Below are 26499 nucleotides of genomic sequence, written 5' to 3'. Positions count from 1 at the left end.
ATTTGCTGATCGATCCCCGGCCACCACACATAAGCCCTAGCAAGGCTTTTCATTTTCACCCCTCCCAGATGACCTTCGTGAAGCTCATTGAGCACTCTCTCCCTTAACTTGGGTGGAATTACCACTCGGGATCCACACATCAAGATCCCCTGGCATACTGACAGCTGTTCTCTTCTGGATGAGAATGCTGGCAACAGTGAGTCGCCATGTGCTGGCCATCCCTTCACCGTCAAATCATATACCCGAGACAGTGTCGGGTCATTTCGGGTCTCCTTCTCTATACCAGCGTTAGTTACTGGCAAGCATTCAATTATAGTCGAATGAAATATTTCGACAGGATCCGCTGCTGGTGCTTCCTCCACAGTAGGCAGTGGCAGGCGTGATAGCCCATCAGCGTTTCCATGCTGTTTCGTGCCCTTATACTCGATATCATATTGGTGCGCCCCTAGAAAAAGGGACCATCTTTGTAGCCGTTGCGCAGTCATCACCGGAACGCCCTTCTTTGGATTAAAGATGGAGACAAGTGGTTGGTGGTCAGTCAGCAAGGTGAACTTCTGCCCGTGCAGATAGTGATTGAACTTTTTCACTCCCCACACTAGGCTGAGGGCCTCCCTGTCAATCTGGGCGTAGTTTCGTTCGGCTGAGGTTAGTGACCAAGACGCAAAGGCTACTGGCCTCTCCGAGCCGTCCGGGAATTTGTGCGACAGCACCGCTCCAATGCCATAGGGTGATGCATCACACGCCAACCGAATTGGTAGTGCTGGGTTGAAATGAGCCAACACCTCTTTTGATGTGATCAACGCTTTGCTGTTCTGGAAAGCTCGTTTACATTTGTCACTCCACTTCCATGGTACCCCCGTTTGCAGTAGGGTGTTCAGTGGGTGTAGTACGGTAGACAAATTCGGCAAGAACTTATGGTAGTAGTTCACCAGCCCGAGGAACGACCTCAGTTGTGACACATTTTCCGGTGCTGGAGCCTTGACTACTGCCTCAATCTTTTCAGGGGACTTATGTAACCCCTCTTTATCAATAACGTGGCCACAATACGAGATCTGCGTCTGGAAAAACTCGCATTTGTGGTGATTAGCTCGAAGCCCATATTCCTTCAATCTAGTGAGCACCTGCTCCAGGTTGGCGAGGTGATCACTGTCATTTTCACCCGTGACCAGGATGTCGTCCAAATAACACTGGGTCCCTGGAATCCCTTGCAGGACTTGTTCCATTGCCCTTTGCCAAATAGCTGGAGCTGATGCTACCCCGAACACCAGCCGGTTGTATTGGTAGAGACCTTTATGAGTGTTGATCGTGAGGTACTGTTTCGAGGCTTCTTCTACCTCCATTTACAGGTACGCCTGGGCCAGATCAATCTTAGTGAAGCGTTTCCCTCCAGATAGCAAGGCGAAAATATCTTCAATCCGCGGAAGCGGATATTGTACAGTGTGAAGGACTGGGTTCACTGTCACCTTAAAGTCCCCACGGATGCGAACCTTCTTTGGTTCCCCAGGCGTATTACTCAACGACCTCTTCATTACAGGAACGATGGGTGTAGCCCACTCACTCCAGTCCACTTTGGACAGTACTCCTGAACGTTCCAAACCTTCCAGCTCTGCTTCGACGGCTGGGCGGATCGCATAAGGTACCGGTCTGGCCTTAAAAAACTTTGGGCTTGCATTTTCCTCTATTTTGATCATCGCTGTTATGCCTTTTAGTGTTCCGAGTCCCTGCTGGAACACTTCTTGTGCGTCAGTTAGCATTTTTGACAGTCGTCCAGGTGTGACGTCGTCATCCTTTTTGGCATCTACAGTCAGTGCTTGTATGGAATGCCAATCTAGCTGTATCTTCCGGATCCATTCACGTCCTAGTAGTGGTGGTCCTCCATCTGGCAATACATATAGGTCCATTTTTGGTGTTTCCTTGCCATTATATATAACGTTCACCCTTATTTTTCCTTTGGGGTAGACTTTTTGCCCCGTGTACGTCTTCAAGACAATCTTTGTATCTCTCAAGGGTATATGTGAGAATAGTTGCTTGTAGTCCCTTCGGTTTATGACTGTTAGGGCTGATCCTGTGTCCAATTCCATTTTCACTTGGACTCCTGCTATCTTGAGCGTGACCCAGATAGTTTGGTGATCCTCCGTTTTGATCACATTATGTAGTTTCAGACAACCCAGCTCCTTGCTTCCGGAGTCTGTATCACTCTTCTGTTCGTCTGAACTACTCTCCGTCACCTTATGTACCTTCTTGTACTTCTCCTGTGGAGATTTCTTGCTGCTGGTTTTCTTTCCCGACCTGCAGACTCTTGCTATGTGTCCTACTTTTCCACACTGTCTGCACACTTTGTCCTTGAACCAGCAATCATTATGGTCGTGTGTTGTTCTGTCGCAGCGATAGCACTTCACTGTTCCGTATAACATTTCATTTGTGCCATATTCTTGCGGTCTCCGTTGTATCTCTGCAGCGCCCCGTGCAGCTGCTTCGTGTGATACTGCAATGCTGAAAGCCTTGTCCAGCGTAAGATCCTTTTCTGATAGAAGCCGTTTCTGGGTTCCTTCACTTTGAAGCCCACACATAAACTTGTCCCTTAAAGTATCTGCTAGTCCCGTTCCAAACTGGCAGTGTTTCGATAGCTTGCGCAGTTCCGTTAAATACTCAGCATTACTTTCCTCTTTATGCTGGTTCCTTTTGTGAAACTTAAATCTTTCTGCTATCAGCAGCGGTGTGGGGTTTAAGTGGTCCTGTAGGATTGACACTATGTTTTCAAAATCCTTTTCTACTGGCTTCTCTGGGGTTACTAGGTTTCGTAGTAAGCCAAACGTTTTTGCACCCATTGAATTCAACAATACCAGCGCTTTCTTGTCATCTGGCACTTCATTCGCCTTGCAGTGTACTTCTATGCGTTCGACATATGTCGTCCAATCTTCGACTTCATTGTCGAACGCTGTGATACTGCCACTCTTCGGCATTTTTGGGTGTGGTTAGACTGGCTTAAAATGGCGTCTCCCGTGCTTTCCTTTCTTCCCCGCTGCAGCTTAAAATGGCGTCTCCCGCGCTTTCCTTTCTTCCCCGCTGCGGCTTAAAATGGCGTCTCCCGCGCTGCTGCCAACGCCGCTCTCGGCGGTCCTCGTGGCAAATGGCGACGCTCTGTGGGTTTCGTGCGCTGCTCCTGCGCTGCTGCCAATGCCGCTCTCTGCAGTCCTCGTGGCAGTGGCAGCGCCTCGCGTTTTCCTGCGCGCCTCTCTCCCCTGTTGATGCTGCTCGGCCCTTGAACACCGGCTGCGCTCTGCTCTCTCTCGCCTCTCTCCTCCGTTGACGCCGCTCGGTCCTGAACACCGGCTGCGCTCTGCTCTCTCTCGCCTCTCTCCCCCGTTAACGCTGCTCAGCCCTTGAACACCAGCTGCGCCCTGTGCGCTCTGCCCTCTCTCCCCCGTCGACGCTGCTCGGCCTTTTTCTGTGCCGCTCGGTTGGCTCTAGCCGCCGCTGTCCGGGAAGGGTCTGCGCAGTACCTGTTGCCAGCCCGTTTCGCTGGACCACCGTGACTGGAAAGCCAAGCCTGGCTCTCGACAGCCTCCCCTGCGATGCCTGTGCTTCTGGACTCGACCTCCCTCCACTGCTCTCCAGGAGCGAATCCCTGGGAGGTGATGCAGAGTTGCAGGTAGGTTCGAATCTTTGTCGTCGCCAATGTTAGATCCGGGTATTTTAATGTTGTGTCCTTCAATAATCAGACAAAAGACTGCAGGGAACGATCAACAGGTGTTTACTGAATGAGGGTTCAAACTGCAACTGACTGTACAGATCACTACTCAGGGTTTATATACAGGTGTGGTCACTGCCGGTACTACAGGATACAGGAGCTGTAAAAAGTAGTTCTCCCCCTTAAAGGTACATACATTACATGGCACAGCATGGTGAGTTTGAGTGTGGCTTTGCAGTAACGTTTCGTGATCCACTGAGATCATTGAAAGGTTGGCGCCAGGGACCCCTGATGACATCCCTGCTTTTGCCCTCCTGTGCAATATGCAACCAGGCTGCGTTGGTGTCCTGGGGAGGTCACTTCCGCCCTGGGGAGGTCACTTCCGCCCTAGGAAGGGAAGAGAACCTCCCTGCGTGCTGTGACTCCCTCCATAAGTATATGGTGCAAACGTCCACTTTTGTGCAGTGATTGTCAGTGTTTGCAGCACCTCAATGCTGTCAAACACTGAGAGAACAACTGTCAAACTCCATGTGGACGTGGTCCCTTTAAGGAAACCGGCTGATGACGCGTCATCAAATGACATCATCAGACCCGCTTCCTGTTAATTGGCCGGGAAGCCTGCAGGGCGAGCTTAACAAGGCCAATCAAGGGAAAATCCCTTTGACAGAGCGGCTGCAGCTGGGATCGGGACTGGAACCCGGCAACCAGCTCTCCCGCCACCATCCGGACGCCGCTGAGAAAATCGCGGCCTAAGACACAGAGCACACTTATTTGAAAGGTGGAGGTGGTACCTGAGGAACACACATGGTTGCGGAGGCAGCGTGCTCCTCTGCTGTTTGGGGATTTCTCAGTAGGATTCAGCAGATGCAGAGGACAGATGAAAGCTTTCCACCCAGTTAATTAAGTTTCTTCTTCCTCAGTTAATGTGGGCACCGTGGAATGCTGCACCACACTTCCTGGTTAATGGTCACTGGCGTGCATGATGATGATGTAATTGAATACAAGCTGTTTCTTGTATTCTGGAATCCTGGGCTTCATCAATAGAGGTATAGAGTACAAAAGTGTGGAAGCTATGATGAACCTGTATAAAACACTGGTTCGGCCTCAACTGGAGTATTGTGTTCAATTCTGGGCACCGCACTTTAGGAAGGATGTGAAGGCCTTACAGAGGGTGCAGAAAAGATTTACAAGAATGATTGCAGGGATGAGGGACTTCAGTTACGTGGATAGACTGGAGAAGCTGGGGTTGTCCTCCTTAAAGCAGAGAAGTTTAAGAGGAGATTTGATAGAGGTGTTCAAAATCATGAGGGGTCTGGACAGAGTAGATGGAAAGAAACTGTTCCCATTGGCAGAAGGGTCGAGAACCAGAGGACACAGATTTAAAGTGATTGGCAAAAGAACCAAAGGCGACATGAAGAAAAACTTTTTTTCTCAGCGAGTGGTTAAGATCTGGAATGCACTGTCTGAAAGGGTGGTGGAGGCAGACTCAATCACGGCTTTCAAAAGGGAGTTGGATAAGTACCTAAAAGAAAAAAATTTGCAGGGCTACGGGGAGAGGGCGGGGGAGTGAGACTAGCTGAAGTGCTCTTGCAGAGAGCTGGCATGAGCTCGACGGGCTGAATGGCCGCCTTCCGTGCTGTAACCATTCTATGATTCTTTCCATGGGGGCCATGGGATTAATATGAAGAACCCTCTTCCCCACGAGCGACTCTTTTACACTCAAGGGAACCCTGTCACTCAGTGAAAGCTGCATGCCCTGTGCAGGAAATGTGATGAAGATCTTGCCCCCTTGAAAACGCAGCGATTGTCAGTTCCCTGCTACATGTGTGTGCTGCAGACAGCCTGATGCGGCAGATGTCTCCTGAGGCGGGGTGGCTTGAAAGGATGTGGTTGCATGAAAGCTTTGCGCTGTGGTAATCTTCACTTCTATGGAAAGAGGCCCTGACACAGATGTTGGCTGTAGGTCATTGCACAGCAGATGGCACAACTCTGTGTGGCAGCCTGTCTTGTGAAGCCCTGTCCAGGTACAAATCCTGAGGCAGTGACGAGCATGGCCAAAACGATTTGTGTAGCGGGGGGGGGTCATTGCAGCTACATTTGTTGGCCTCTCACGAAAAACTGTGCCTCCGCTCAATTTTGCAGTGTGCTTGGGACCCCCAAAAGAATGACCATCCTTACCTCTCTGTGGAGTTTGATTTGAATGCCAGCAGAAATCAGAAGTAAAGTATTCACATGGAATAAAGCTCAAAGATCTAGGATAACTCAGAAAAATAAGCTAACACAAGACGGAAATAAAAAGGCAATTTTTTTTTAATTTACCTGCATCAAAAGCCTAATTTCTAGCTTTAAGAAGCCTACTTGAACAGCAGGCCATGTCCTGGAACTCCTGTGGCCCACATTGGGTAAAGCTTAATCCAAATATGTTCAATTCAATGTAGGACCTTGAAACAGCTTTATTTCTTTTTACAAACTTCAGTGAGGCTGTGCATGTCTCAGTTTTGACCCTGAAATTGCCTGTTCGGAAAATTGGGCTTCCTGTGATCAGGTGCCCAATTTTCTGACCTGCACCTGTTGCATGTAAGGCCCCATACAAGGGAACATAAGAACATAAGAAATAGGAGCAGGAGTCGGCCATTTGGCCCCTCGAGCCTGCTCTGCTATTCAATAAGATCATGGCCGATCTTCTATCTCATCTCCACTTTCCTGCACTATCCCCATATCCTTTGATTCCCTTAATATTAAAAAATCAATCGATCCCTGTCTTGAATATACTCAAAGACTGAGCCTCCACAGCCCTCTGGGGTAGAGAACTCCAAAGATAGGCAGAGTGAATGCCCTGCAGAATTTACCCTGGTGCTTCTGGGTACACCTCTGTGGAGGCGGCCAGTGGATGCCAGGCAATTCTGTACTGGAGTCACTTTAGAAACATATAGCTGGAAACTGTCTGAAATTATTTTTGTTTCAACTGTTATACACAAGACAGAGAAAGTTCGGAAATTGTGATGGTGAGCTTTGGGAGCTGAATCCAGTTTTTCAAGCAGCCGAATGGAGGTTTTTCAACTTTTTTAGTGAAGTTGCATGTTTTTTTTTCCCTTCATGAATGAGGTGTTCAGCTGTGGATCAGTGGTGGCACACTCGGCTCTGAGTTAGAAGGTTGTGAGTTCAAGTCACACTCCAGGGACTTGAGCACGTAATCTAGGCTGACACACAGGTGCAGTACTGAGGGAGTGCTGCACTGTCAGGAGGTGCTGTCTTTCAGATGAGACATTAAACCGAGGCACTATCTTACCTCAAAGGTGGATGTAAAAAATCCCACAGCACTATTTCAAAGAAGAGCAGGGAGTTTATCCCCGGTGTCCAGGCCGATATTTATCCCTCAACCAACAACACCAAAACAGATTACCTGGTCATTATCTCATTACTGTTTATGGGAGCTTGCTGTGTGCAAATTGGCTGCCGCGTTTCCTACATTACAACAGTGACTACACTTCATGATGTAAGAAAACTACTAGGCACTTGGTCAGAGTACTAAACAAGGCTTTAATCGACTGTTTCACAACATGGAAGTCTAGTTATCCTTCACTAGTTCCTGTTTACAAAATGTCCCTGAGCAAGCTGGGCCCATGCCCGAGTATTTATACTCTCCCTGGACAGCGCCACCAGCAGGCCGCTCAGTATATTTCATAAGTCATTTCTACATGAATGGCACGAGTTATGTCACTTCAAAAGTGCTTCATTGGCTGTAAAGCGCTTTGGATCGTCCTGAGGTTGTGAAAGGCGCTATAGAAATCAAGGCTTTCTTTTTTCTTTTTACAATTTTGCTGAAAGTATCTCGATTATTTTGGACTATTTTAAGCAGTCAGGCTCTATATTTGGACTGATATGTTCAGATTTGTATTATAGATTTTTTTTGTAATTAACAGCAATAAAAATGTATGAAATTAATTTCACTGTTGAATTGGGGTCCTTGTGTATCACTTAACATCTAAAACAAATACATTGGAGGATAGGTTGAAGTTTGGTTTGAAATTTTACTTAAAGTCCAACTCCTTTCCAAAAAATACAAAGCTTGCTGACCAGTCAACCCTCCTGTTTACGAAGAGGATTGAAGATCAGCCCAGGACGAACTTCCTCCTTCATTTAACATGGAGTAGCTGCTAGATTAAACATGGGTATTGGGAGGGCCGCTTCCAGTGCAAGGCTAAATCAAGTGAGGTCAGCCATGGGTTTGGTGCGCATGCAACATTTCTCATTGAGATAAATGTTATCCAAGCTAAGCATCAACTGCCTCTGAAATACTTTACATGTTTGTAAATAAGTTACTTGCCACTTGTAAATGAGCTATATGTGCCCGATATGATTCACTAGAGCTCCTGGCAGTGAAAGGATGTGTAAATGAAAGCCAGCAAACTGAAATAAAAACTGAAACTACTGGAAATACATGGGTCTTTCACAGCATGCGTATTGCATCAACAACAACTTGCATTTACATAGCACCTTTAACGTAATAAAAACATCCCAAGGCGCTTCACGGGAGCGATTATCAAACAATATCTGGCACCGAGCCACATAAGGAGACATTGGGACAAGTAAACAAATGCTTGGTCAAAGAGGTCGGTTTAAAGGAGTGTCTTAAAGGAGCAGCGGAGAGGTTTAGGGAGGGAATTCCAGAGGTTTAGAGCATCGGGCCGAGGCAGCTGAAGGCATGGCCGCCAATGGTAGAGCGATGTACAGGAAACTCTTTTAACCGATGCCTAAATATCCGGAAATCTCTCTTAACCGGCAAAATTCAGGAGTAGGTTCAGGTAAGTTTTACTATATATTAGTGGCCGTGTAACCGGGGTTCCTGGATCTGTGGCTGTGCAACAGGGACTCCTGCACAAGTGCCGTGTAACCGGGGCTCCTGCACCTGTGGCCGTGTACGGGGCTCTTGTACCTTGGTAAGTATACCTCTCTGTAATCCGGACTTTTTGATCAACCGGCACCACGCTGGTCCCGTCGGTGCCGGATAAAAAAGAGTTTCCTGTACAGAGGAAGGATGGTTTGTGTGTCGATCTTTTGTCAGAATACTGGGACATCCATAATGAGGAGGAAAGCCATTGCTGATGTTTGGACTTCACTTTTTTTTGTTTAGTCAATGAAGTCATACAGTTGAAGATTAATGAACAAGTTAAGGCTAGTTGTATATTTATATAATCCAATTGCAGTAACAGAATCTGATATGAAATTTAAAAGAGGTTGATTTGATAGATGAGAATTTCTTTGTTTGCATGTAAGTGTTTACTTGGTCAATATGCTGGTTGTATAGCACATTTGAAGAGAATTTACTGTATTTGCATAGAAGACATATGGTTTGAATTTTAGTCTGGATTTTTGTCATAAACACTTCCGGTGACCTAACCTTGGATTTACCATAGCAACTACTTCCGGAGTGCAATGCTTGACATTTGCCAGTTGGATTATGAGAGTAATCTGCATACCTCCATCTATACAGCACATTATCTAATGTAATCCCTCAAATCTGATTCATTGCCCATCCATTAACACTGCAAATGTGCAGGAAACAGCGCTATGTCTGGTCACCAGCTTTTTTGTTGGCCATAACATTTCCTCCACCAGTGGGCTCAGGTGCATAATATGCCTGCTTATGTATGAGCGTGTATATTGTAATGAGAGAAATACATTATACAACGTATTTCATGTTATTTATGCCCTAGCAAAGCCTGTGTATCCCTGGCATTCTGCCTTGCTAAGAGCATTGAGGAGGGATTTAAAAGGCTACTTTTCCCGAAAGCCATCAATCACAGATTGCTTTCAGGAAGCTGGAACATGGAACTTCGGGGCAATGTTTTTTTTTGTAAACTATTGGCTGGGTCTGTGGGCCCACTTATGCCGTGGGCATGGGTTGCAGTAAATTCTCTTCACATGAGGCAGGCATCCATTGTGTCAGCCTTGGCTAAGTGGGCAGCACTCTTGCCTCTGAGTCAGAAAGTTGTGGGTTCAAGTCCCACTGCAGAGACTTGAGCACAAAATCTAGGCTGACACATCAGTGCAGTACTGAGGGAGTGCTGCACTGTCGGAGATGCCGTCTTTTGGATTAAACGTTAAGCCAAGGTCTGCCCTCTCAGTTGGAGATCCCATGACACTGTTGGAAGATGGGCAGTGTCCTGGACAATATTTAACCCTCAGCCAACATCACTGAAACAGATTATCTGTTCATTATCACTTTGCTGTTGTGGGACCTTTCTGTGCGCAATTTGGCTGCCACCTTTCCCATATTACAACAGTGACTACACTTTAGAAGTACTTCATTGGCTGTAAAGCGCTTTGGGACGTCCTGAGGTTGTGAAAGGCGCTATATAAATGCAAGTTCTTTCAACTGGCACTACAACTGGCGCTAGCCCCATCCATAATATTTAAATGTCCCCTGGCACTGAGACATGGGCTGGGGTCAAAGGGGAAGATGGACGTTCTACCCTGTTTAGGATCTGACCCCAGGAGGCCTTCCTTAAAATCTCTGGAGTTTTATTTTTCCCAGCAAAAAAGTGATGTGAAAGTTATATTTATGTAAACCCTTCTGAGAAAAGCTTTTTCCTAATAACGTTTCCATAGTCTGTATGCACCTTTAAAATTGTATAGTCAAAAAGAAATTCAGGGATTCGTGTCAGTTTTGTGTATATATTTTATTCGGATGACATCATAATCAATAACATTAGTACGTACACCTTGGGAAGTAAAACAATGGGAAACTTTGGGATGACAGAGACCGGGGTGGCGGGGGGTGCCCTGATTGAGTACTCTAAAACAGGTAAGGCGGCTCCGAATAAAGCACTTTGCAAAGTAAATGTCAATTCTAATTGGCTAAATTGCACACATCTTTATATAGCCTCCCTGTGCTGGAGGCCGTGAGGAGTATTTTATCGCTCATTACAGGCCTTTCCAAACATCTAGAAATTTTGGCCACTAGTTATAGTTAGGTTTTTAAAAAAACAGGTTGGCACAACATTACCAATGTACACAATCTATTACTCATAGAGCTTACTTTTTTTTTTTTTAAATCACACATCTTTCATTGAGCACATTGTATATTAAGCTGTTAAATCATTTTATTTGTAGTTGCCTGCCATTGTGTTCTGGTAAAGTGGTAAAGCCATGACACACCCTCAATAACATAATGCCTCCAAAGTCTTTGGTCCACAGTCCAGTTGGAATCAAAAAAAGTAATGCATTCAATTTGGCACAAGAGACAGTTGACATAATTTGGAAACCTTTGATAGAGCGTTTGTCATGATGACGAGCTCAATTTTAGTCTAATAGAACCATGAGCCACTGGATCCTTGGTATTAGTCGTGTCAATATCACTACAAACTAGCTTATAAAATGGGGCCAACACAGTCTTAGACTTTCTGTATTTACTATGAAGTGCAGTGTATAAGTCCTCCCCTCAACTTTGCTACTTGAGTAAAGGGAGTCCTGTATGATGCACTCAACTGTACGCCCAGCAATTTCTCCAATCACCGAAATCAGGCAAACAGTGGAGGGAAACGTAACGTGAGAGATCGAGTGACCTGCAGCCGCAGGTTACATATCAAAACAAAAGTCTAAAAGTAGTTGATAACTAATTGCGCCAGTGTGTGTAGCTTTCTACGCTTCGCCTCAATTCACTCCCACTGGTATCTGTAAATTGTTGCTATCTTCCCAGGCTACCCTTCACAAGCTCGGAGCTGCCTTCTGCTAACACTCCTACACAAATTCAGTTGATAGCAATACTACACAGAGACTGAGCCTTTTCTTTTGAGAACGACACACTCTGCGACGATGATTTATTACATTTTTCTGTTCCGACTTAAGCATTTTTCTTAACTTGACTATCTGAAGGAAAATTCCCATCCTGCCTAATCTGACGCACTTGTCCACATTCCAAATGGATTGCACTGTACATTGGTCTAAAATAGCAAATGAACTCTTCTTTCATTTGGGAATTTCTCTAAAGCTTCATGCACTCAGTTTTATCTTTGTATCTCCACACTCTTCCCTTGAAAAATGGTGCGATGCAGTGGAAGGATTCTCGAGCTGAGCGACAGTCGGACAGGCTGCGTTAACGTGGACGCTGCTTCTGTGGCCATAACACGTTGGATTTGGCAAAGTCTTACCCTGTGGAGATGCATCAACAAGTACCTCCCCTCCCAGGGAAGCTGTAGATAAGGCAAACCCAGATTCTCTACTTCAACTTAAGGATGACCACTAAAAATTCCGGGAAGAGTCACCCCACCCAATTTGCCATCCAAACAAAACAAACAGTCCAGGATGTATAATAAATATCACCAATCAGTGTTCCCCCAACTCACTGCTTAGGTTTACAGTTTTAGTTTGCACTCAGGTGATCTTTGAGAACCAACATGTGATGCCCACCGACTCACTGAATGTCTTCTGCGAGTTTGTTTTGCTTGACTGCTCCTGACTTTATCGCTCTAACGTAATTTGTCTCTTTTTGTTATTTTTCCTTTGTTTAAACACAGTGGGGGAAAAATTCAGTTGGTTTGCGCCTCCTGTTAGCGCCTTAAGAGGGTGCTAATGGGGCACAAAGCAACTAGCGCCCGTGCGCGGTGATGTTTGCGCCGCTCGCGAAATTAACTAGACATTTTGAGGCGGCGCTAAACACAACTGCCATGATCTCCTGCGCCGGCAGATCGTGACGTCAGTCGAGTGTGCAACGCCCCGGTAGCGCCCCGGACCGGATATTGAGTGGCGCCCCCTGCCTTACCGACTGCCGCTAGCAACGACAGGTTGAGGGGAGCGTTTTGCAGTCAGGAAGGGACTGGGGGAGCGCTATTTAAAGGCGACCGCTTCCTGCCTTTTTTTGTTGGTGACATTTTTGCATCACGCATTCTGAGAGAGAGACTGACTTCTGGAGAGATTCAACGCTGTGTGAAGGAGTTTTGGGTACTGAGCAGCACTTTGCAGGTTCATTTTGATTTGCCCTTGTATCGATTTAGAAGAGACTGTGGAGGCTGCACTCTGAGCTCTTTCCCTGGGTCTCCATTGTTCTTTCCAGCAGATTTGATGTACAGGCCTCTCCAGGCTGAGATACAAGGCTGCAATGAGCAGGCTGTGGATGGAGAGCAAGATCAACCCTCCCCTTTAAGAACTGGCCGGTTTCATTGTGTCTGTGTTCCATTGCTGACTGACATCACATGAGCTTCGCCAGTGCTCTGAGGTAGCGCCTCGCTCCTCGGCCTTTGTGCCTTAAGACAGTTGTGAAGCGCCTGATTTAGCGCTCCAATCACCTTCAGGGGCGATAAAAGCCAAGTTTGCAGTCGGAGGCGATAATTAGCGCCATGCGCTAATCTTTGCGCCCGGCCGATAATTGCGCCCCAAATGGGGCGATACTGAATTTCTCCCCCAGTGCCACATAGCAAAGCCGACAAAGAAGATTTATATGGGATAAGAACTTAAGATAAAGTCAGGGATGAAAAATGCCATGCATCCATTGGAGCATGGATCTTCAGTACCCCAACTGTCTCATTGTAGCGTCTATCCCATAGTTTCTGTCTCTGCTACCCTCCCTCGCACATTTCTCTAAATACAGAGGTTCTTCCTGAAATTTGGTCTAAATTTGCTTTTCACAGATTTCCAATTCTTTCCTCTGGTCCTACTTTCCTGGTTTACCTTGATAGTAATCAGGGTTTACCTTGTCTATACCATTTAATGTTTCATGATGCAGAAATTGGACCTCGTCGCGCCCATTTTAGGGGCGTAAAGCAGGTGCAAGGAGGTCCAAATTTGGGGACCAATGTCCTGCGTCCCAAAGCCCCCTGGAAAACATCTGACTCGGAATTGAGTCGGGCCATTTTTCAGGTGTCCCCAAAGTGGCGTTAGGTCCCTTACATAAGTTAAATGAGGGGCCTAACTCCTGTTTTAAGACCCTCCGTGATATTGGACAACGACCAGCTCAGGACTCTTCAGCGGCCACTGCAGCCGCCAAACAAAAGTCTTTTTTTTTTAAAAGCTAGTTGCTACAAACGTCGTCTTCTTGGGGGCAGGAGGAACAAGAGTGCTTCCCCTCTGACTCCACAGTCGTCGATCACCCTCCAACCCGTTACCCGCTGCAACCCTCCTCCCAGGACTTGCCCGGCAGAAGCCCGACATTCACACTGGTCAAATGCTCGAGCTGCCTGTGGAGGCGCGAAAGGCTCGTGCATTGAAATGTCGACGAGGCCCAATTCTGGGCTGCCCTCGGGCCCTCCAGGTTAGGGCAGCCTGCACAGCACCGAGTCTGGACCCGGAAACGGGCCCAGATGGATTTCTACCCCCACATATGCCTGTGATGTTTCTCTTAACTGCCTACTTTCTAGTTTGACTATTGACTGAAAATATCCAATCTGCTTGAGGCTCATCATTGCTTTGACCGTTTTCAGTCGCCCCTCCGAACCTCTTCCCCCGTGACTCAATGCCTGCCCCTTTTTATCTATTTTGATCGCCTCTCTCTGTAAAGTGCTTGGAGCGTTAAAGGCACTATATAAATGCGAGTTGTCGCTATAATAAAGAATGAAACTTTAGAACAGCAACGCAAGAAAATAGTGTATGAATTAAGAGGATTGGAAGATTAAATTGGCAAGACAATAGGAAGATAAATGAAGGTTTTATGTATGTATGTGCATGCACAGTTAAAAATAAATTTAATATATTTCTGAGGCTAGAAATTCCTACCAAGACGAGCCAAGAAAATTGTTTACATTTAATGTTGGGTTTGTTGAAATGTTACAATGTAAGAAAAAAAGGCATGAATTTTGTTCCGTTATGTTATAAAACAGGCTGACGTACAGTATATAGAAAGAAATAGGGAATGGTTTGGTGTTTTGACATTCTGCAGTAAAAAATGGGCCATGACATAAAGTGGTTTGATGATAATTGAACTCCCACTCTATCAACAAAGCAAACTGCATTATGTGTACAAGACCTTTACAGTGTCACTTCCTTGGTATATTGCAGCTGTAAATCTGATCTTCCTCCCTTCTCTTTAGGTCTTACTCATCATAAGTGGGAATCTCAGCTTCTTGAACTGGTTGACTATTGTTCCAAGCATTGCCTGCTTTGACGACTCCAATCTGGCCTTTCTCTTCAGCTCACGACAAGGGGGGGTCAAGGATCAAGTATCCAAGATTCATGCTAAGGAGGCACTGGGTCAGAAACCACCTACTCATTATGGTATGTGATATTGATTAACGACCTGCCCAATGTTTTTGACACAGGCCTTTTCCATGAACTTTGCTTTTATTCCTTAACTCATTCACGACAAAAGACAGCAGTTTTTGAGTCCTTCCCACAGCGAGCCTTGATCTCAAAATGTCAACTGATGCTGGACATCACTGCCATTGGCCTGAATGGACGCACACTGAACTTACTGACTTCACAGTCAGAAGTGTGCAGCAAATAAATTAAAGAGCGACTCGACGAAGAGTAATTCCAAATCAAACGTGAATTGAATTGAATTGGCTAGTTTGGATCAACTTGCCTTGTGAGTACCCAAACTTGAACATGAATCATTTTTTACACAGAATGTACGGCCCAACTGATCCGTGCCGGTGTTTCTGCTCCACATGAACCTCCTTCCACCCTACTTCATCTCGTCCTATCAGCATACTCTTCTTTTCCTTTCTATCCTGCATTTATGATCCCTAGTTTTGGACTCTTCCCCCTGTGGTAAACCACTGTTATACCTGTCTGTGTCTGTATGTGTATTCCACTAGGTACAGGTCTGGACATGCCTCGGCTGACTCCTCCCACTATTCCAGGTATATAAGTGACTACCTCCCAGTCCCTTAGTATTCTGGACGGGTCGACCACTCGAGACAAGACCTTCATTCTTTAGTTAATAAAAGCCTGGTTGTTACTCGCTCAACCTCAGTCTTTTGAGTAATTGATGGCGCATCGCCCCCCCCCCCCCCCCCCACCACAAGTGGAAATATCTCCACAGCTACCTTATCAAACCCCTTCACAATTTTAAAGACCTCTATTCGGTCTTAACTTAGCCTTCTCTTTTCTAGAGAAAAGAGCCCCAGCCTGTTCAGTCTTTTCTGATGTACATTTTCTATATCTATTTATCACAGTAGCTGTTTGGAATCCTAGTCTTCCTCGGTTTTCTCTGCCTCCTGCAATCCTGCAAGCTTTTGAAACCCAAACTTGCCAACACCTAATCATTACTTCATGACTTTCCCCCATCTTTTGGCTTACCTTAGTCAGCCTTGATGGTATCCTACATCGGACCCTTGCCCACTTACCTGGATTTCTCAATTAAAAGAAATAACTGGCTGGAGGCAAATTGAGGATTGTGTGTGTCAAATTCGACCAATACAACTGAAGGAAGTAGTCTATGACCAGCACCCTTCATTCATCGATTCATTGAAGAGAGAATGCCGTGCAAAAGTTGTGTTCCCCGGCTGCCATTTATCTGCTCGATGTGTAGAATACAAAAACAAGGCATGATTGAGAGGCACTAGTAGTGTATATCTCTCTCTCTTTCGGTTTTGGCCAATTTCTTCACCTATTTGAAAGTGTTGATGCTTTCTGAGATACGGTTACCATGGACATGAGGTACACTCGAGTAACTCACCCATTCTCATGTCAGTAGGTGCTGGCTAGTTATGCACATGAGCACATAGACACATGCATGCATGCCCTTTCTATTCTCACGCTGTCTCTCTCTTGCGCTCCGAGGTTACAGAATAGCGAACATTCTGTAACTATCCTGGCTGATTTTCTACCTTCCAGCCCAAGGGCGCTGATTCAAAAATGCAGTATTCCTGCTGTCGCACTAATGAGACCAGAAGTATTACTCTGTAATGTTCAGGCTTTTCTGTGACAGTTCGGCAGGCCGTCTTCCAGTTTGATTTTCTCCTTTTTTTAAAAAAAAAACCTGTTGCATGTTAAGGAGTAATGACCACATTATATCGTCACCATGGTTGCTTTCATATCATTGCATGATTGTTTTCGAAAATATAATTGCTCATGTGTATGTCACATTGTATGTGCAATTATAAACAGTGTGTTAACACCTGTGTCATTAACCAGCAGGCTTTTAATGTATGTTGTTACTCAGCAAGTACTCCGTGCCAGTACAGCAACTGAACACTTGGCTCCGTGCTGTCACCTTGGCTCATTATTTTGCTCTAATGCCCAATATATCAAGAACGTGCATTTAATAAATATTCGTTTATGGCAATTACGCTTTGGGAAAAGTTAATTTACCAGACCCCGAATGTTAACGTCTTTGGATTGAAATGAAATGAAAGCCAGGTTTGCTTCAGGTTACGTTGAGTGATCACTGTTGAATTTTAGAGTTACGAAAATACCAATTTGTTAAAGAATGCGACTTTGATTTGATAGAGCTTTGAGAAAAGCAAGAAGCAGTGGCACTGATGCTGTTTTTGTTTTCACCCCGCTCCCCTCCACTCCTAAAGAGTGGTAGCAGCCTTCTGGTACCTCCAGGTATGTGAACGTGGCCAGTGAATGGCAGTGTGCTGTTTGACAGTGAGGCCAGGGAGACATATGGCCACGTGCAAAGGCTTTTAAATACTGTACTGTAGATAATGTAACAGTACCTTCATGATTGTTGCACGAAATGCGTATTGGCTCAACGTAAAGCAGCATTGCCTCACAAAATGTGCCCATAAAGATTCATTGGCCTAGAAATTCGGTTGGTAGCGCCAGCGATTAGCGCCTAAAGAGCCCGAGAATTGGGGCGGTACCCAATTTTCGGGCGGGCGCAGTGAATATAGCGCCACCTCCCAAATTGAGTATCCTTTTAGCGCTGGCGCTAACTCTTTTTGCTCGCTCGCGGGCGCAGGCAGATCATGACATCATTTCAGTGTGCAACGCCTTTTTGGCGCCCCGGACCGGATATTCGGTGGCGCCCGCAACCTTTTCGCCTGGCGCTATTAGTGACAGTTGGATAGAGTGTTCCCAGGCCCTTCTCGGACTCGGGGGGCGCTATTTAAAGGGGACAGCACTAGTATAAAAGCTGCAGCCATTTGGGCTGGCCATTCTGATCGTTGCTGGAGAGAGTTGCTGACCTTCTGTTGGACAGTAATTTTCTCATTGAGCCTTCGGAGGCACTGGCACTGGCAGCTTGAGGGCCCGGCTCCCGAGCTGGTGATGCAGCATCTGAAAGCAGGGAGGTGGAAGAGTGGCTTTAGCAAAAGGACAGCTTGGCAGCAAGGGATGCCAGATTGCGGCAAGGCTATGACATGGGTCCACAGTGAGAAAGCATGCTGGCGGGGGGAACAAGTGGAAGGAGACAGTTATAAAAGGTGAGAACCTTACCATCGCTGTCAACAATGGGGTCGGCAGCTGCAGTGGTTACAGGACCACTCAGACGTCCTCCCAAGAATCTGGTGGACTCTCTCCTCGAGATCCGTGAGAGTGACCACTTGTGGAGGCCCTCCACCGGTGCGAAGCTGGTCTTTGCCAATCCTCGCCAGCTTGGACTGCAGGGGAAAAGAGGGGAAGTTATGTTACATGATGCCCTGAGTGATCATCTCATGCCCCCCATGGTGGAAGAGCCCTTACATGATGCCCTGAGTGATCATCTCATGCCCGCCATGGTGCAAGAGCCCTTACATGACGCCTTGAGTCAAATGTGCATGTGTGTGCCCAGAAAGGGCCATGGGTGCTTGCTGGCAGATGGCCAATGGGGCACAGCCCACCCTGTAGCCATAAAGTCAGGTGCAAATGAAGGGATGCAGAAGTTTGCAGAAACAACACCCACCCTCACGACCCGAGTGAGGTCGTTGAATTTCTTTCTGCGTTGGACAGGGCTCCTGGTCACCATGCTGCTGGAGTTGACCCTCTGGCATACATCCCTCCAAGCTCGTCGGTAGTCCTTATGATTCGGCCTCGTGCCATTGTCTGGGTAGAGAACATCTCGCCGGCATCCACTGCGGCCACCAATTGCTCCAGAGCCTCATTGGTGAAGCGCTCTGCTCTCTGTCTCACCTTCTCCATCTGGTCCAAGTTTTTAGTGCCAGAGAAGGGCCTGCGCCGATTCTGAGGCCTGCAAGGCGCAGAGTGTGGATGCTGAAGCTGACTGACCCACCCCTTTAAGAGCTGGCCGGCGCCTGGAAGTCTCGTGGTCATCAGTAATAGAGAGCACCTGCGCTGCGCCCGTCTGCTCCGATATTGGGTTGCGCCGGAAGATTAGCGCCTTAGGAGTCCCGTGTAACGCCTGAATTTGCCTCAATCCCCTTTAGGGGCGATGCAACCCAATATCTCGCCAGGCGGCGATAAGTTTCGTCTGGCTATAAACTTTGCGCAACGCCAGTTCTAACGCCTCAAGCGGGGCTATACCCAATTTCTAGGCCATTATGTTTCCTGCCTTATTGCTGAGGCGAATAGCATCGATGCATTCAAGGGGAAGCTAGATAAGCACATGAGAAAGAAAGGAATAGAATGATATGTTGATGGGGTGAGATGAAGAGGGGTGGGAGGAGTGTAGTCACTCTTGTAATTGTAGGAAACGTGGCAGCCAATTTGTACATAGCAAGGTCCTTCAAACAGCAGTGAGATACTGGACCAGATAATCTGTTTTAGGGATGTTGGTTGAGACATAAATATTGAGCAAGACATCTGGAGAACTCTGCTCTTCTTCGAATAGTGCCGTGGGATCTTTTACGTCCCCCTGAAAGGGAAGACGGGGTCTCTGTTTAACCTCTCAACTGAAAGACGGCACCTCCGACAGTGCAGCACTCCCTCAGTACTGCCCTGGAGCGTTAGCTTAGTGTTTGTGCTCAAGTCTCTGGAGTGGGACTTGAACCCATGACCTTCTGGCGAGAGAGCTACTGCTGAGCCGCTGCTAAGATCTATTTAGGCCCTATTCCCAGTGGATTTAAATTGCCCCTTGGTAATATTTCCCGAGTGCATCAGGACTGTAATTTACAGCTTTCACCTGGAACTTAGCAATAAACAGTCAATAAATCTTAGCAAGCTCCAGGCCTACCTTAAAACCTTTGTAAAACTTTGCCCTGGTAAACAAACATACCTTGAGCAAGAGGAACTGATAAAATAAATAAGAGAAAGCCCAGTCTATCACGTAAATGTAACTGTATCATTTGACTGATTGGTGCAGTGATATCTCTGACTTCATACCAAGGACTGCATTGCTCAAGCCCGTGAGATAACAACGGCAGAATAAGATTTTTGTCAGAAACATCACAACCACCCAATCTCCCTAGACTTGGCATTTTAAAATTTAATAATCAGTAACTTATTTCAAATTTTATACATGTTAGTACTCTTGTCACAGCTTTTAAATGGAAACTTTGTTGGGTGCCCGCTGCATATCAATTATGGGCATCCCTCGTATTGGGAACAGAAGAAAGTAGGAGCAGGAGTAGGCCTTACGGCCCATCGAACCTGCTCCGCCATTCAATAAGATCATGGCTGATCTTCGACCTCGACCTCACTTTCCCGCCCGATACCTATACCCCTCGATTCCCTTAGAGTTCAAAAGTCTATCGATCTCAGCCGTGAATATACTCAACGACTGAGGCTCCACAGCCCTCTGGGGTAGAGAATTCCAAAGATTCACCACCCTCAGTGGAAATTTCTCCTCATCTCAGTCCTAAATGGCCGACCCCTTATCCTGAGACTATGGCCCCTAGTTCTCGACTATCCAGCCAGGGGAAACAGCCTCTCGGCACCTACCCTGTCAAGCCTCTCAGAATCTTGTATGTTTCAATGAGATCACCTCTCATTCTTCTAAACTCCACAGAGTATAGGCCCATTCTACTCAATCTCTCCTCCTTTAAGGCGCTCCTTAAAACCTATGTCTACCCTAATATCTCTTTATGTGGCTCGGTGTCAAATTTTGTTTGATAATGACTGGATCACTTAAAGTTTTCCCCTGTCCTCTCGTGTGTCGTTCGGTAACCCATGAGCCCCACGTGGGGACTACAGGTCCTCTCGCTGGTCACAACATAGGACGGTCTGGTTGGAGTGGTCAACTGTTTGTTGCCATTGTGTGGTTCTGCTCTACTCAAACAGGTGCTAGTTTGTTTTGAAGTGAGCATCATGCTGGCCTATTCAAGCCCATCTCACTCGTTGGATATTCAACAGGAAGTTGAAAAGTTATAACAACAACAGCAAAAACTTGCATTTATATAGTGCCTTTAACAAAGCAAAATATCGCAAGTCGGTTCACAGGAGCGATTATCAAGCAAAATTTGACATCGAGTCACATAAGGAGATATTAGGACAGAGGTAGGTTTTAAGGAGCATCTTAACAACAACAACAACTTGTATTTATATAGCGCTTTTAATGTAGTAAAACGTCCCAAGGCGCTGCACAGGAGTATTTTAAGACAAAAAATTTGACACCGAGCCACATAAGGAGAAATTAGAGCAGGTGACCAAAAGCTTGGTCATAGAGGTAGGTTTTAAGGAGCGTCTTCAAGGAGGAAAGAGAGGTTTAGGCAGAGAATTCCAGAGCTTGGGGCCTAGGTAACAGAAGGCACGGCCACCAATGCTTGAGTGATTATAATCAGAGATGCTCAAGAGGGCAGAATTAGAGGAGCGCAGATATTTCAGGGGGTTGCGGGGCTGGAGGAGATTACAGAGATAGGGAGGGGTGAGGCCATGGAGGGATTTGAAAACAAGGCTGAGAATTTTGAAATCGAGGCGTTGCTTAACCAGGAGCCAATGTAGGTCAGCGAGCACAGGGGAGATGGGCGAACGGGACTTGGTGCGAGTTAGGACAAGGACAGCTGAGTTTTGGATGACCTCTAGTTTACGTAGGGTGGAATGTGGGAGGCCAGCCAGGAGTGCGTTGGAATAGTCAAGTCTAGAGGTAACAAAGGCATGGATGAGGGTTTCAGCAGCGGATGAGCTGAGGCAGGGGCGGAGACGGGCGATGTTACAGAGGTGGAAATAGGCGGTCTTAGTTATGCTGCGGATATGTGGTCAGAAGCTCATTTCAGGGTCAAATATGACACCAAGGTTGCGAACAGTGTGGTTCAGCCTCAGACAGATATTAGGGAGAGGGATGGAGTCGGTGGCTAGGGAACGGAGTTTGTGGCGGGGACCAAAAACAATGGCTTCGGTCTTCCCAATATTTAATTGGAGAAAATTTCTGCTCATCCAGAACTGGATGTCGGACAAGCAGTCTGACAATTGAGACCATGGAAGGATTGAGAGAAGTGATAGTGAGGTAGAGCTGGGTGTCGTCAGCGTACATGTGGAAACTGATGCTGTGTTTTCGGATGATGTCGCCAAGGGGCAACATGTAGCTGAGAAATAGGAGGGGGCCAAGGATAGATCCTTGGGGGACACCAGCGGTAATGATGCGGGAGCAGGAAGAGAAGCTGTTGCAGCTGATTCTCTGGCTACGATTAGATAGATAAGAATGGAACCAGGCGAGTACAGTCCCACCCAGCTGGACGACAGTGGAGAGGTGTTGGAGAAAGATGGAGTGGTCAAAGGCTGCAAACAAGTCAAGAAGAATGAGGAGGGATAGTTTACCTTTGTCACAGTCACAAAGGATGTCATTTGTGACTGATGAGAGCCGTTTCGGTACTGTGGCAAGGGCGGAAACCTGATTGGAGGGATTCAAACATGGAGTTGCAGGAAAGATGGACACAGATTTGGGAGGCGACAACATGTTGAAGGACTTGAGAGGAAAGGGAGGTTGGAGATGGGGCGGTAGTTTGCAAGGATGGAGGGGTCAAGGGTTGTTTTTTTGAGGAGAGTGGAGATGACGGCAGATTTGAGGGAGAGGGGGACAGTACCTGAGGAGAGAGCCATTAACAATGTCCGCTAACATGGGAGCCAGAAAAGGAAGTTGGGTGTTGGGTGGTCAGCAGTTTGGTGGCAATAGGGTCAAGGGAGCAGGAAGTGGGTCTCATGGACAAGATGAGCGCGGAGAGGTCATGAGGGGTGATCGGAGAGAAACTGGAGAAAGATGTGAGTTCAGGGCTAGGGCAGGGGGGAACCTTAGAGGAGGAGAGAGAGCGAGAGAGAGCTAGAGAGACGAAGAGGTTTCAGGAGGAATTCTAGAGTAATGGCACTGATACTGGGGTTCCTGCTAGATGCTTGTGGGACGTACTTTACTGGCGAGGAATTTTTCTCCTGGTCACTGTGTAGCAACACTGTAAACATAGTGGGAAGATTTATGTGGCCATTTCTTGTTCAATGCTTCTATAGTTTTGCTGGAAGTAGAAAGCGTAGAGCATCACTCCAATGTTCCCAGGGTACAGCAATGCCCTGTACAGCTGTTGTGAGTGCAGGAATGGTAAAATGGCTGGTGGTCCTTTTTTTCTCTCGCCCTCCCTCTGAGAGGGGGCTTTGTCGTTGTACTGAGGGAGTGCTGCCCTGTCAGTGGTGCCGCCTTTTGGATGAGACATTAAACCCAAGCCCTGTCTGCCCCCTCAGCTCCCAGGGCACTATTTCGAAGAGGAGCAGGGGAGTTCGCCCCAGTGTCCTGGGCCAATATTTATCCCTCAACCAGCATCACTAAAACAGATTATCTGGTCATTATCTCATTTCTGTTTGTGGGTGCTTGCTGTGGGCAAATTGGCTGCTGCGTTTCCTACATTACAACAGTGACTACTCTTCAAAAAATACTTAATTGGCTGTAAAGCGCTCTGGGACGTCTAGAGGTTGAGAAAGGTGCTATATAAATGCAAGTTCTTTCTTTTCCCCACAAAGGCACAGTTGACTTTGACAGGACATGTGGTGAGTGTAGCATGGCTTGGGAGGAACAGGTGACTTTGGACCTATGGTTCCCAAAGCTCTTCACCACTGGGGGTTCTCCTCACCTCATGTCTGGATCTGTTGTAGACTAACTGCTAGAGATTGATTGCTATGATTAATCAATAACTCCATTATCATTATATCGTGTGACTACCAGGATGAGAGAAGGCGAACTAGATGGATCTTCATTTTTTTGAGGTCTAGCAATTCCTATGTTCCTATTATAATACCCATCTCCCCGGATAACCCCCCCATCCCCACTTCTGAAGTGCGTATTCCAGGCCCACGATCCAGATTTAAAATGATTCTGTTCTATGTCTACTTTTTCAGGTGCCTTCATTCGACGAGTGCTGAATGTCTCCTTTGGGGTTCTTATTGCCTACCTCAGTCTACCAGTGATTGTAAACCTGCTCAGCTCAAAACAAATGATGAACACTTCCTTCAACCCACTGCGAATTGTCAACACCTATGGAGCCTTTGGAAGGTGCGAAGCAGGAATAGTTACGTTATGCATCATATTGTGATCCCTTACACAAGCATTATTTTGCACAGTCGCAAGCATGCTCAGATTTGTCACGAGCAGGAATTTAAATCAGATCTGGCTGTTGTTGCTTATTCTATTTGAAGTACTCTTTTATTGTTGACTTAATTTTTATTCTGGTTTGCTGATGACTGTTTTAGGCACGTCGAGTCTTTTTAATACTCCTGACTATTTTCCCCGAGTTGCCTCTTGACTTGTCCATAGAGACATCTGCTTCCCTTCTGAAAACGCCCCTGAAGTTCAGCTCTGTAGAGGGACTGGAGAAGCTGGGGTTGTTCTCCTTAGAGCGGAGAAGGTTAAGAAGAGATTTGATAGAGGTGTTCAAAATCATGAAGGGTTCTGGTAGAGTAAATAAGGAGAAACTGTTTCCAGTGGCTGAAGGGTCGGTAACCAGACAACACAGATTTAAGCTGATTGAAGTGACATGAGGAAACATTTTTTTACACAGCGAGTTGTTATGATCTGGAATGCGCTGCCTGAAAGGGCGGTGGAAGCAGATTCAATAGTAACTTTCAAAAGAGAATTGGATAAATACTGGAATAGAAAAAAATGTACAGGGCTATGGGGAAAGATTAATTGTGGGATTAATTGTATAGCTCTACCAAAGAGCCGGCGCAGGCACGATGGGCCGCATGACCTCCTCTGTGCTGTATCGTTCTATGATTCTATGAACTGGGATTAAAGATAACATTTTATGGGGACTACTTTTATGGCTGGATCGCCGTGGCACAATTTGCACCTTCACAGCCTGGGTGGTTACCTGCTTGAGCCGATTGCCCGCTCATTGTCGAACCTTCCCGATCTTCATCCCATCGATTCCAATGGGATGAAAGACAGCCGGGCGATTCACTCCCATCAGATTCCCGCCCGGGCGGTGAAGGGGAAAATCAGCCCCGGTGTGGCTACAGAAATGGACTTACTCTTCACACTTACCATCAGCTGTTGTACTCGTCACCTTTTCAGTTTTGTATGGCAGGCGGTGCAGATAGCAGGATCCTGTTGTCTACAGTAGGGCAAAATAGACACGATGCACATAACTGGATTTCCATATAATGTGATATTAATTAGGATGCAAAAATTGGGACATAGCAAAATTTTTCATGTATATTGCCATGCATTCTGCTGCTGTTAAACTAGCAATAACATAGAAACATAGAAGATAGGAGCAGGAGTAGGCCATTCGACCCTTTGAGCCTGCTCCGCCATTCAACGAGATCATGGCTGATCATCCAAACCCTAGCACCCGGTCCCTACACCGACAGCCATCCCACCCAAGCCCTATCCCCGTAACCCCACGTATTTAATCCCCCCTAACACTAAGGGCCAATTTTTATCATGGCCAATCAACCTAACCCGCACATCTTTGGACTGTGGGAGGAAACCGGAGCACCCGGAGGAAACCCACGCAAACACGGGGAGAATGTGCAAACTCCACACAGACAGCAATGTGATAACAAAATTGGCAACAATCTACAGGAAACTTCGCGATATCCGGGACTGGCGTGATGCCGATCTATGAAAACTTCCGGACAGACCAGCGCTAATGTTGAAGGATACGGAGGTTTTCATCTCCGTATCTGACAACAAACACTGTTGCTTAGCAACAGCTTGTAAACAGTTGGCCCGTACCTTGGAAGCGTCTCTGTAGCTTAGCAACAGCTTCTGAGAGTCTTTCCAGAGACTGACTGACTTTAAAAAAAAATGCTAGGAGAAGAAAAAAAAAGAAAAAAAACCTAACAAAACGGCTGCTGATTTCTGCCGTTAGATCGAGGTTTCCAGACATACAACCTCCGGATAAACCAAAGTTTCCTGTAATTCAAATTCCCTTCTTAGTGTATCAATAATTTAAATCCTGTGGAATTAAGACCCGGAATGCACTACCTGAAAGGGCGGTGGAAACAGAATCCATTGGAATTTTCAAAAGGCAAGAGGATTAATTTGCAGGTTTATGGGGGAAAAGCTGGGGTGTGAGACTAAATTGGACCGCTCTTTCAAAGAGCCGGCACAGGCACGACGGGCCGAATGGCCTCCTGTGCTGTAACCATTCTATGAATGTTTGATTATTTTACAAAGGCCCTCCAGAGTGTTAACCTGCGTAATTATGTTCTAACCAATCACCTCAGGGTAATCCCTGTGGCGGCTGTAAATGTAATAACGTTTCAGGGAGCTGCTGTCACATGGTCAGTAAGTGTCTGCACGAAGGCACCTGGGCTTGTCCCCTACATCCCGACTGTCGATCATTGGCAGCGCAGAGCAAGATTCCAGAAGCAATCTGGAGATTTAAACAATTCATTACACAGCAGGAGTCGCTAGCCCAGAACTGCACAGCGGAGAAAACCTCTTACCAGTTCTTTTAATAAGTGATGATGTGCAATTGAAATGTTGATGTGCAATTGAAATGTATGTTGAATAAAATGTCACCGCCACAGTTTTTTTAACATATATTAAGAAGTGAAGCTCGTGATGGATGTTGAATTTTACATAATTCAAATGAGATAAAGAACTTTCTTCTTTTAAAAATTCT

The 26499-nt window shown here is 46.4% G+C and overlaps 1 protein-coding gene across 2 annotated transcripts in view; it reads left to right on the top strand.

The window, feature by feature from the left end:
- lmf1 (lipase maturation factor 1) overlaps positions 1–26499 on the top strand; it is a 449408-nt gene that overhangs the window by 352926 nt on the left and 69983 nt on the right. For both annotated transcript variants that reach the window (XM_086000259.1, XM_086000258.1), the window contains 2 exons: positions 14716–14899; positions 23765–23918. In XM_086000259.1, the coding sequence (XP_085856385.1) occupies positions 14716–14899; positions 23765–23918 (338 nt within the window). The remainder of the gene's footprint in view (positions 1–14715; positions 14900–23764; positions 23919–26499) is intronic.

Source organism: Somniosus microcephalus, chromosome 11 (genome assembly GCF_052327205.1).
Source record: "Somniosus microcephalus isolate GS21.2 chromosome 11, FLI_Smic_1.0, whole genome shotgun sequence".
Lineage (NCBI taxonomy): Eukaryota > Metazoa > Chordata > Chondrichthyes > Squaliformes > Somniosidae > Somniosus > Somniosus microcephalus.
Note: the sequence above shows the minus strand (reverse complement) of the source record. Positions and strands in the feature narration are given on the sequence as shown.